General features: G+C 45.1%; 1 protein-coding gene across 1 annotated transcript in view; it reads right to left on the minus strand.

Moving 5' to 3' along the window:
• The window catches only part of slc15a2 (solute carrier family 15 member 2), a 119,617-nt gene that overhangs the window by 40,050 nt on the left and 66,716 nt on the right, over positions 1–12,851 (minus strand). Inside the window, exons 15-17 of the mRNA XM_060827732.1 lie at positions 12,305–12,386; positions 7,629–7,754; positions 4,522–4,686 (exon numbers count right to left, since the gene is read on the minus strand). Coding sequence (XP_060683715.1) covers positions 4,522–4,686; positions 7,629–7,754; positions 12,305–12,386 — 373 coding nt within the window. The remainder of the gene's footprint in view (positions 1–4,521; positions 4,687–7,628; positions 7,755–12,304; positions 12,387–12,851) is intronic.

The following is a 12,851-nucleotide window of genomic DNA, read 5'->3' on the forward strand; positions in this document are numbered from 1 at the left end:
GTGTCCACCTGAGGGACGGTGCCTCAGTTTGACATTCAGAAGCCATCACCTTTGACAATACAGCACTCCCTCAGTACTGCACTAGAGCATCGGGCTAGGTTCAGTGCTCCAGGCTCCGCAGTGGAGCGTGAAGTTGCACCAATTGACACAGCAGGCTGTGATGCTATCGACTGCTACAACATTATTTACTGTGAATTGAGACTGTCAATTCTTTGAGGCTAGATTGTGTAATGTGACACGAATACCGAAGTCTTTTTATTATCTTTCCTGCCTGTTTCTTTGCAGTGGTTTTGGGGGTGTCCCACTGAGTTTGGCAAATGCTACTCTAAACTGAAGACAGTGGAATTTCCTCCGTATAAATTAAACGTTGATCATTGTTGAAATTTGTCCTCTTGACATTCAATGGCATTACCCATAATTGAATCATCTACTACCAACACTCTGGGGGTTAGGACTGAGCAGAAAGTCAACTGGACCAGCCATATAAACACGGTGGCTACAACAGCAGATCGGAAACCTGATTTAATCCTGAGGTGATAGATTCAGGCAGCGACTGTGATTAATAATGTTTACAACTGTGCTGAGGGAATTCCATTCTTGTCTTTTTTTAGATAGGCTGTAACTCACACAGAAACACAATGTTTGTTTGGAATCATTCCCAGGCAGAGTTCCTATTGCAGTTTCACCACCGAAGAGCCTTGTGTGTAAAAACCAGCACCATTGATTCAGACTAGGAACGCTGCAGCAAATAACTCACCTCCTGACTCCCCAGAGCCTGTCCACTATCTACAAGGCACAAGACAGGAGTGTGATGGAATACTCTGACTTGCCTGGATGGGTGCGGCTTCAACAACACTCAAAGGCTTGACGCCATCCAGGACAAAGCAGTCCGCTTGATTGGCATCACATCCACAAGCGTGGCACTGGAAAAGCACAGCCGGTCAGGCAGCATCTGAATTGCTGCAGGATGTGGCTGAAATGCTTCAGGGGTGAAGAGTCAACCTGGGGGAGGGTGGGGGGGTGGGGTGGGGGGTGCAGTGATAGAGAGAGAGAGAGACAGGCTCACTGAGATCCTTGTGGAAGGAGGAGGAGAACTTCTTCAAGGTGGGCATCCTTGGAAGACCAGCTGCGCTTTTCCAACACCACACTTTTTGACTCTGATCCTAGCACCTGCAGTCCTCACATCTACACGCATCCACTCCCTCCACCACCGATGCTCCGTAGCAGCAGTGTGTAATATCTACAAGATACACTGCAGAAATTCACCCAAGATCCTTAGACGGCACCTTCCAAATCCACAGCCACTTCCATCCACAAGCAGCAACTTGTAAACTTTTCACTGTTCCCCTTTGAGTATGTGTGACTATGAAGCTAATTCAATTCAATCTAGAAGGACAACAGCAACAGATAAATGGGAACACCACCATCTGCAAGTTTCCCTCCAAGTCAGTCACCATGCTGACTTGGAAATATATCACCGTTCCTTCAGTATTGCAGGGTCAGAATCCTGGAATTCCTGCCCTTATAGCATTGTTGGTCTACCTACAACACTTGGAGTACAGTGGTTCAAGAAAGCAGCTTCTCAAGAGCAACTAGGGATGGGCAGCTCACCCATGTCTCATGAACAAATAACAAAACATCTTAAAGTCGCACAACGCAAAGCAAGCACATTCAAAACATTATTCGGTGGAAGGATCACCAACGAGAGGGAGACATGATAAACAAAGTCAGCCAGGGTGCAGTGCTTAGGGAACGTCCAGCATGAGGTTTAAAGGCATGAAGACTGTAAAAGGAAAGCAAGGCTGAGGGGGTGCTGCAGATTTCAAGTCCTGGATTGCAATGAGTCAGAGCAGGAGATGGTGTAATGATGCCTCAATTCAACAGGGAACAGGAAAGTAAGGAGGAGAAAGTTCAGAGGAACACGATATATTGCAAATATAATCAAAATTCTGACAGATATTGAAAGCTGGAGCTGAATGAAAAGATTGACTATCAAATGACAACCTGTTATCTTTATGAAACATTGATTTGACCCCAGTGGAACAGAATATTGTGTTCGATTCTGAAGTGTGTTGACTTGGTCTTGGTGAAAAGATTAATTGGTCTAAAAGCAGAGTCAGCAGACTTTACTTATGTGGAGGATCGGGTTTATCTCCCTAGAGAAGAGAGGAAATTCAATGGGAACATTCACAGCCTTGAGAGTTTTGTTAGAGTAAGGAGGATTGGTTGGAGGGCCTGGAACCAGGGGTCAGGGCCTCAGGACACAGGGTAGACCATTCAGGACTGAGCTGAGGAAACGTTTCTTCTCTCAGAGAGTGGTCAATCAGTGGAACATAGACAGCTATGGAAGCCAGGTAACTGAGTACACTCAAGTGTGAGATTGACCTATTTTTTAGACTTTAGAGAAGTGTGGAGGGAAAGCAGTGTTGTGGAGTATAGATTAGATTCCCTACAGTGTGGAAACAGGCCCTTTGGCCCAACAAGTCCACACTGACCCTCCGAAGAGTAACCCACCCATACCTTATACCTACCCCTGACTTAATGTGTCTGACACAATGGGCAACTTAGCATGGCCAATTCACCCGACCTGCACATCTTTTTGAATTGTGGGAAGAAACCGGAGCACCCGGAGGAAACCCACGCAGACACTGGGGGTGAATGTGCAAACTCCACACAGACAGTCGCCCAAGGCAGGAATCACACCTGGGTCCCTGGCACTGTGAGGCAGCTGCGCTAACCACAGAGCCACCGTACCACCCCATATATGTTGAGGATCAGCCATGATCATATCAATGGTGGAGCAGGCTTGAAGGGCTGAAAGGCCTACCCCTGCATACAGTTTTGCACTTCTTCCTGAAGACGGGAGACAGTTGCATTGGAGGCTTTTCAGAGTAGGTTCCTGAGGCTGATTTGTGAGTTTACACAAGCGCAGAAGGCCACTGGAAACTTCCAGAAGCTGACCAGCTGGGGCCTGTCAGAAACAGGGCTGGCAGGTGAAAGGTGTCTTCATTAATCGACAAAGGTTCTGTGCTGCAGTAATTACATTTCCATACCATTGAAATATCTCTACCCTATTCCTGACTTCCAGTTCCCTTTCTGTCCAGGCTGCTCTAAAGATGTAGGTGCTTACATTTATTAAACAAGACCGAGACCATAACGATGGCTGCTGAATTTGGATTTGAATTCACTTTACCTATACCATTTCCTTTTTCACTTGCACCATCTCTTTCGACCCAGACCACCGACTAAGCACTCATTAATCCCCTCAACCCATAAAAACTGGAAGTTTTCTATGCTTCCCTTGGGTGTGCATTTATAACAAACCTGGCCTTAAATCACTTCGCCCCAAAAACTAGTCCCACAAATACTCACTGGTTAGTACTGTTGCCTCACAGCACCAGGGACCTGGGTTTAATTCCAGACTTAGACTCCGTGGAAGTAGGCCACTGAATCCACACTGACCCACCAAGGAGCATCCCATCCAACTCACTCCCACTATCCCATCCCTGTAACCTTGCATTTCCCATGGCTCATCCATCTAGCCTGCTTCTAGACCAATTAATCTTTTCACCAGGACCAAGTCAACGCACTGCAGAATCGAACACAATATTCTGTTCCATTGGGGTCAAATCAATGTTTCATAAAGATAACAGGTTGTCATTTGATAGTCAATCTTTTCATTCAGCTCCAGCTTTCAATATCTGTCAGAATTTTGATTATATTTGCAATATATCATGTTCCTCTGAACTTTCTCCTCCTTACTTTCCTGTTCCCTGTTGAATTGAGGCATCATTACACCATCTCCTGCTCTGACTCATTGCAATCCAGGACTTGAAATCTGCAGCACCCCCTCGGCCTTGCTCTCCTTTACAGTCTTCATGCCTTTAAACCTCATGTGCTTCAACAGATTCAATCAGCAAACACATCGACCTAGACCCAATATACCGGCCTCGGCAGCGGACAGCTGGAACTGACAACCGGAAGCGGCAGATTCAAACCACTACAAATGCCGGAGGAAAGATCACAGAAGCGCTTCACAGGAGGCTCCCTGAGGATGTCACCTAGACAGGGGATGAAACGTTTGCAACACAAATTCCCAGCTCGGCGAACAGAACCACAACAAGAAGTTAGGAAGAGCAGAGCTTCGGGTGACTGCATGTGTGGAGTTTGCACGTTCTCCCTCTGTCTGTGTGTGTGTGTCTCCTCCCATGATCCAAACATGTTAGCTGGATTGGCCGTGTTAAATTGATCCGTAGTGTCCAGGGATGTGCAATGTGGTGGATTAGCCATGAGAAATGTAGGGTTACAGGGCTGGTCTGGGTGGGTTGGCCTTTAGAGGGATGTTGCAGACTCGATGGGCCAAATGGCCTCTATCCACATTGTGGAGATTCTAAGCTAGAGCGAAAAGAGAGATGTTGTGAAATAAGAACTCGAATAATGGAGGTGCAAAGGCTGTTGCTGCAGCGTTCACCCCGTTTTTAATCTAAATGTTAGAAGAGCTGGCTAATGTTATTTACTGACCAGTGTGCAATAGGGTGTATTGACTTCTGTGTACATTAGTATGCTGTATGCACTCCTCTCACTGATGTTTTGATAGCACATCTTGGTGTTGTTTTTATACGTAATATTAAAACTGAAAACTTGATTTGGAGCATCCAGCTGTAACTTGGTGTAATTGTCCGGATCCTGTGAAAGACAAGAAAGGACATTTATTTAATAAGATCTTTCTAAAATTACCAACTTCTATCAACAACTTGAATTCACGTGGTACTAATGAGGACTTGACAGGATAGATGCAAAAAGGTTTCTTTTCCTTTGTGGGACGGTCGAGGGGGTAATGTCAGAATGAGAGGGTTGCACAATTAAAACTGAGATGAGGAGGAATTTCTTGGTGCAGGAAATCTGTGATGCTCTTTACAGCAGAGAGCTATTTTAATTATAATCAAGGCTGAGATAGACAGCCTTTTAATTAGTAAGGGGATAAAAGGTTCATGGGGAACAGGCAGGAAAGTGAAGTTCAGGATTATCAGATCAGCCATCATCTCTCATTAAGTAGTGGAACAGACTTGATGGGCTGAATGGCCTATTTCTGCTCCTGTGTCTAATGGTTGTCTGGTCAACCACACCTTCAAACATCCTGAGATGATTCACAGGAATACAATCAGGCAATCATTTAAAGACAAGGCAGGAAAAGAAACATTAGATGTTCAAAGAGGTGACCTTAGTGAGTGTCTTTAAAAAAGTCTTAAGGGGCAGTCAACTCTAAAGCTTAGCACTGAGGCAGCTGAAGCTGCAGCTACCAATAGCAGAATGATGGAAATCACTGGACCAGAGGTCTGCTCTCTCATTAGAGATATATATTAAAGGAGAAAGAGAGAGAAAGAAAGAGAGAGAGAGAGAGAGAGAGAGAGAGAGAGAGAGAGAGGACTGGTGGTAGTTTAACTTGTGGGTCGCCACATCTCAGGTGAGGAGAGAGATTGAGAAGGAGAGTCCTTCATGGTATGCTGACCCATCTGAGCCATCCCAGTTCCAGGACATCTGCTCAGTGTAGTGTGCTAAGCCCAACGATCTTCAGCTACTTCCTCCCCTCCACCAGAAGGTCAGAAGTGGGGATGTTCACCAATGGCAATGTAATGTTCAGCACCATTCACGACCTGTCAGAGACTGAAGCAGTGCGTATTGAAATATCTGGCTAATATCCAGGCTGACAGGGTCTTACAGTTGGATATCTCCCTCTGTGACCTAGACCCAGGTATCAACTGTCGTACAGTGAGCAGTACTGATGCCACTCAGTCAGAAGGCTGTGGGGTCAAGTTAGCCTTGACAGTTGGGTTGCTTCATTGCAATAAGGGCTGAATGGCCTACTCCTAATTCATATGCTCATATGTTGACGACATCTCCATGAACTCAGTGCCCACAGGGTACCCACACGAGAAGCATCATTTTGAGCTCCACTGTGACTCAAACCCATCACCTGCCATCTCAACAAGCAAGCCAAAGCCATGAGTGACACTCCCAGGACCTCAAATATGAGGGTGCAAACTTTTTAAGAATAAACAATAACATCAGCAATTCGGATCTGGGCAGTAGTAGGCCTTTTGAGCCTGCTCCAACCTTCAGTAACATCTTCTCTGATACCATTGTGGTCTCAGCTCTCTTTACGTTTCTCTCAGCCCACCTCTTTGACTCTGTTATTGATCAAGGATCTATCTAACTCAGTCCTCAGTAAATTCAATGACTCACTGCTCTGCAAGGATAAGACTGCAACAGACTCAAGTCAGATTGTCTTGGTCTTACCAGACCATAGCACTGCTCTCTCATTAGAGACAGACGACTGGTGGTCATAGAGTCATAGAGGTGGACAACACAGAAACAGATCTCTCTGTCCACTAGTCCATGCTGACCAGATAGTCTAATCTAATCTAGTCCCATTTGCCAGCATTTGACCCATATTCCTTCTAATCTTTCCTATTTATATACCCATCCAGATGCCTTATAAATGTTGTAATTATACCAGCCTCCACCACTTCCTCTGACAGTTCATTCTATATACACGCCATCTCTGCCTGATCAAGTTGCCTCTTAGCTCCCTTTTTAAATCTCTCCCCTCTCACCTTAAACCTATACCCTCTACTTTTGGACTCCCCCACCCTGGGGAAAAGATCTTGTCTATTTATCTTATCCATGCCCCTCATGATTTTATAAACCTCTATAAGGTCACCCCTCAGCCTCCGACCCTCCAGGGAAAATAGCCATAACTTCTCTCTATTACTCAAACCCTTCAACTCTGGCAATATCCTTGCAAATATTTCAAGCTTTAACAACATTTTCCCCATAGAATGGAGATCAGAAATAAATGCAGTAATCCAAAAGTGGTCTAACCAATGTCCTGTACAGCCTCAACATGACCTCCCAACTCCTGCACTCAATGCAGTGACCAACAAAGGCAAGAATACCAAACCCCTTCTTCACTATCCTATCTATCTGCTAATCTACTTTCAAGGAGCTATGAACCTGCACTTCAAGGTCTCTTTGCTTATGATTTAACCTGAGGGCTACCAGGTCTCGGGTGAGGAGAGAGGTTGAGAAGGAGAGTCCTTCATGCTAACCTCAGGAACTGAACTCACACTGTTGGCGTCACAAAACTTTGCAAACCAACCATCCAGCCAAGTCAGTTAAACCGACTAACCACCCACTGAGTGAAAAAATATTTTCTTCACTTCCATCTTTAAAGGGAGAACTCTCATTTTTAAACTTTGCCCTGGAGTTCTAGTCTTCCTCACATGAGGAAACATCCTGCTGGTGACCGGCCTCTCAAGTCCCCTCAGATATTATAGGTTTCACTCAGATCACCTCTCATTCCTCCAAGCTCCACGGGGTACAGGCCCAACCTATCCAACTATTCCTCATCCAAAGCAACTCTTCCTTCATGAATAGTCACAGGGCTCAAAACTTTAACTCTGCTTTCTTCCCAATGATACTGCCAGGCCTATTTCTCTAGCCATTTCCGTTCTAGTTTCAGATCTGTAGCATACACAGCATCTTTGTTTTACTCCTCATCCATTTCCTCTTTTCCTCAGAGCTTTACAGCTAGCTGGGACCATCTGCGATATGTTGTCGATGCTTACCTGAAAGGGAGCCATGGTGACTTGAAAGTCATCTTGTCCTTGGACTGTGACGCTGATATTTTCATCTGCCAGGTTTAGGAACTGAATGTAACTTTCTTTGGCTGCAAGTTCAGGCATCACAGTTTTCTGAAAGGTAACAGATTGTCAAAATAGATTAAAATCTTCAATAAAACATCTGGTAGACTTCAGGTGCAGCACTGTGTCCAATTGTAGCTGCCTCATTACAGGAAAAGTGAGAATCCTAGAATGCCTACAATGTGGAAGCAGGCTATTCAGCCCACTGAATCCACACCAACCCACCAAGGAGCATCCCACTCAGATCCACCCCTCAATCCTATCCCTGTCACTCTGCATTCCCCATGGCTAACCAACCTAGTCTGCACATCTTTAGACTGTGGGAGGAACCCCATGCAGACAAAGGGGAGAGCATGCAAACTCTACACAGTCACCCAAGACTGGAACCAAACCCAGGACTCCGGTACAGTGGGGCAGCAGTGTTAGCCACTGTGCTGCCCATGGCATTGGAGAGATTGCAGAAGAAACTTATAGAAATGATTACAGGGATGAGAAACTTCAGGAGGATAGATTGAAGCAAGTCGGGTTATTCTCCTTGGAGAAAGAAGGCTGAGAGGATCTTTCAGAGGCTTTCAAGTCATGAGTGGGTTAGGTAGATGGGGAGAAGCTGCTCCCACTTTTAAAGAGAGGACAGCTTTGAGGTGAAACAAGGAAGACGTGAGGAAACAAAATTCACTCAGTGGGATGTTAGCGTGTGGAATACACTGCCTGGAAATGTGATGGAGGCAAATTTAATTGAGGCAATCAAGCCTTTATTGCTCAGATCATTGAGAATAGGAGTTGGGACATCATGTTGAGGTTGTACAGGATGTTGGTGAGGCTACTTTTGAAGTACTGTGTACAGTTCTGGTCAGTGAGTCTCTACAAGGATTTCAGTGAGTCTCTCTCTCACTGCACCCCCAGGTCATCTCCTCTGCACAGAAGCTCTTCAGCCACGTTCTCAAACATTCCTGATGAAGGGCTTATGCTCCAAACGCCGAATTCTCTATTCCTGAGATGCTGCCTAACCTGCTGTACTTTAACCAGCAACACATTTTCAGCTACAGTTCTGGTCAGCCTGCTATAAGAAGAATTTTATTAAATTAGAAAAGAGATTTACCTGGATGTTGCTGGGAATGGAGGGTTTGAGTGATGAGGAGAGGCTGGATAGGCTGGGACTTTTTTCACTGGAGTGTAGGAAGTTGAGGGGTGGCCTTATAGAGATTTATAAAATCATGAGGAGCATTGGTAAGGTGAATAACAAAGGCCTTTTTGCCTGGGGTATGGGAATTCAAAACTTGGGGGCATATTTTAAAGGCAAGAGGAGAAATATTTAAAAGAGATCTGAGGAGCAACTTTTTCACACAGTATGTGGCAAGGAAGTGGTAGATGCAAGTACAGTTACAACATTTAAGTAACATTGGACAGGTACATGAATAGGAAAGGTGTAGAGAGATATGGGCCAAACACAGGGAAGTGGGACTAGTTTATTTTGGGAAACATGGTCAGCATGGACATGATGAACTGAAGGGTCTATTTCCATGCTGTATGATTCTAGGAAGTTATTGGATGATATTTGGATAGGAATTTTTAAAACTTCATTCATGGGATGAGGACTTCACTGGCTAGGCCACATTTATTGTCCAGAGAACAGTTAAGAGTCAACCACATTGCAATGGGTCTGAAGTCACATGTAGGTTAGATCAGGTAAGAATGGCAATTTCCTTCTCTAAAGGACATTAGTGAACCAGATGGGATTTTCTGACAATTGACTTAAGGTCATCATTAGACTCTTAATTAAGACCTTTGTTGAGTTCAAATTCCACCATCTGCTATGGCAGGATTCAAACCCAGGTCCCCAGAACATTACCTGGGTCCCTGGATTAACAGTCCAGCAACAATACCATTATGCCATTGCCTTCCCTTGCCTAGTGACATGTGCAAAGGTACAGGAAAAAGGCTGGAGATTGGCAGAAGGTGATGATGTTTGAAGAGCCGATGCAGGCATGATGGACTGAATGGTCTCCTTCTGTACCATGACAATTCTGTGATCGGTAAAATGTATCCAGTTCCTCTGGGATGTTGGACAGGCATCCTTTCAATTCTGACTAACTGGTTCATTTTTACAACATAGTGTACAATGTGGGTATGATCATGTGGTACATTCAAACATACAACCTAGTAGAACATGGGTTCAATCTTACCATGGGGTACTAGGAATTTGAATTCAGTTACAAATTCTGGATAGTTAGACAAAACCCAGCCAGTGTACTCATCACCTTTACGGAAAACCTACTGTATTTATCTGGCCTGGTCTCAATGTGATTCTTGTCCTAAATGATGCCTGTCCTAATGTGATGCCTGTCCAACATCCCAGAGGAACTGGATACATTTTACCAATCACAGTGTGCTAAGCGATAAAGCATTATTTCAGGATAGCCAGCAATGGCTGTTCAACTCTGTAAGAGACTAGATTAATGTGACTGCAAGTATCTTATGGGTGTATTAGAGATGTTCGTGAGGGTGAATATTCTTCATCTCCTGCCAAACTGTACACCCACATCAAACATTGTGGGTGTTGGAGAAACAAATCCCACCAGGTATCCGATTGGACACACCAGCAGCATTACCCCAGGATGCCGTGCGATCGGAGTGAGGGGACCGGCAACCTCAGCTTCGCCATGGTAAGATTGAACCCATGTTTCACTGGGTTGTACATTTGACTATACCACACTATCACACCACAATCACCTGATGAAGGTGCAGCGCTTCGAAAGCTAGTGCTTTCAAATAAACCTGTTGGACTATAACCTGGTGTTGTGTGATTTTTAACTTTGTCCACCCCGGTCCAACACCGGCGTCTCCAAATCATGACCCACATTATGAGTTATATTGTTCGCGTGTGAGCTCTGTAAAGGTGAATGAACACATTGCCTTCATGAGTGACATGACAGTGGCTCCTAATGTGCCACACACACTTGCCCTTCTAATCTGTCAAGGATTTTCTTTTGATTTGGTCGCTCAGAGGTTAGCACTGCTGCCTCACAGTGCCAGGGATCCAGGTTCAATTCTAACCTTGGGTGACTGTCTGTGTGGAATTTACATATTCTCCCCGTGCCTGCGTGGGTTTCCTCCAGGTGCTCTGGTTTCCTCCCATAGTCCAAAGATGTGCAGGTTAGGTGGATCAGCCATGTTAAAGTGTCACACAGGGTAGTGTCCAGGGATGTGCAGGTTAAGTAGATAGGCAATAGGAAATGCAGGGTTTCAGGGATAGGGTGGGGGAATGAGACTGGGTGGGATGCTCTTCAGAGGGTTGGACTTTATGGGCTGAATGGCCTGCTTCCACACTGTAGAGCTTCTATGATTCTAGCACTATTGACAGATATTGTGCATATGAGGAAGGGCGGGGGGGAGGGCAGAGTTACATCCCTACGTCACACAATGGACCGAATGGCTTCTTTTTGTGATAGAAGCAAGTTGTTTTAGAAGCAAGTTGGCCAATCTTACAGAAGTGAAAACATGCTGTTTTAATGACTGCGCAAGTATGTACGGTTGTAACGTCATAATGAGGGCACACATGACATCAAACAGTATGAAGAAAGTAGGGATCCATCTTAAGTTGTTCTCAGGGAATTACAGCCAATCAATTTTCATTGTTGAGAAATTAGAGATCAGAGTTTAGCATCATACCGTATAGGAGGCCATTCAGCCCATCATACCGACAATGGGTCTTTGAAAGAGCTAACCAGTTAATCCTATTTCCCTGGCTCTTTCATCAAAGTCACATAAAGTTCATCTTCTCAAGGATTTATCTAATTCCATTTTGAAGGTAGTTGTTGAACTAACTTCCACCACTATTTCTGGCAGTCCATTCCAGATTATAACAAGCAAAAATAGAAATTGCTGGAAAAGCTCTGTAAGTCTGGCAGCATCTGTGGAGAGAAATTAGAGTTAACGTTTCGCATCCAGTGACTGTTTTACAGAAGGGTTCTGAAGGGAAGGGTTCTAAAGGGAAGGATTCTGAAGAAGGGTCACTGGGCCCTAGATGTTAACTCTGCTTTGTCTCCACAGATGTTACCAGACCTGTTGACCTTTTCCAGCAGCTTCTGATTTTGCTTCTGATTTCCAGCATCTGCACTTCTTTCAGTTTGTTATCCAGATTATAACAACTTGCTGCATGAAAGAAGCTCTTGTTGCCAGGTTTTAGACAATGATGGCATGGTGGCACAGTGGTTAGCACTGCTACCTCACGCTGCCAGAGACCCAGGGTTCAACTCCCACCTCAGGCATCTATCTGTGTGGAGTTTGCACATTCTCCCTGTGTCTGCATCAGATTTCTCCGGGTGCTCCGTTTTCCTCCCACAGTCCAAAAATGCGCAGGTTAGGTGAATTGGCCATGCTAAATTGCCCATAGTGTTAGGTGAAGGTGTAAATGTAGGGGAGTGGGTCTGGGTGGGTTGCTCTTTGGAGGGTCGGTGTGGACCTGTTGGGCTGAAGGGCCTGTTTCCACACTGTAAGTAATCTAATCTAATCTTAAATTCGTACACTCTGGTTACTGAAACTCTCGCTCCCACCCTCTGACAGTGATAGAGACTGGGCAGCATTCCACCCGGTGTTGGTACCTGAACTCCGATCTCCACAATGGCCGCTGCCACAAACGCCAGAGCTGCAAAGACAATCCCGACCGTCATCCGTCTGAGGGGCCTGGGCAGGAGTGAAGAAACAGAAGGTTTGCAGTTTTCAGGGACTTGACGTAAGAGCATTAGAAGGTGCAGTGCGGGTGTTTTTTTGTCAATGGAGCTGTTCGGCCGTTTGTATGTGACATTAGCTCAGCTCTATGTTCCTGTTCCCTCCCCTGTCTGAGAGAAATCAGGAATCTGCCCATCTGAACTGAAAGTAGATTCAGTAGGAACAGGCACAGTCCATTCAGCCCATTGAGCCTGCTCCAGCATTCAATGTGAACACTCCAATACCTTTTAACCACCCAATCCCATATGTCATTGGCATTCTGTATATCCTACTGGCTTTCAGTGTATGCCATTGGTAAACAGAGCCTGTCATTAGTAATCAGGCTATGCCATTGGTAATCAGTGTCTGTCATTGATAATCAGGATCTGCTACTGTAATCAGTGTCTGTTATTGGTAATCAGGATATGCTATTGGTAATCA

This window comes from Hemiscyllium ocellatum, chromosome 7 (genome assembly GCF_020745735.1).
Source record: "Hemiscyllium ocellatum isolate sHemOce1 chromosome 7, sHemOce1.pat.X.cur, whole genome shotgun sequence".
Lineage (NCBI taxonomy): Eukaryota > Metazoa > Chordata > Chondrichthyes > Orectolobiformes > Hemiscylliidae > Hemiscyllium > Hemiscyllium ocellatum.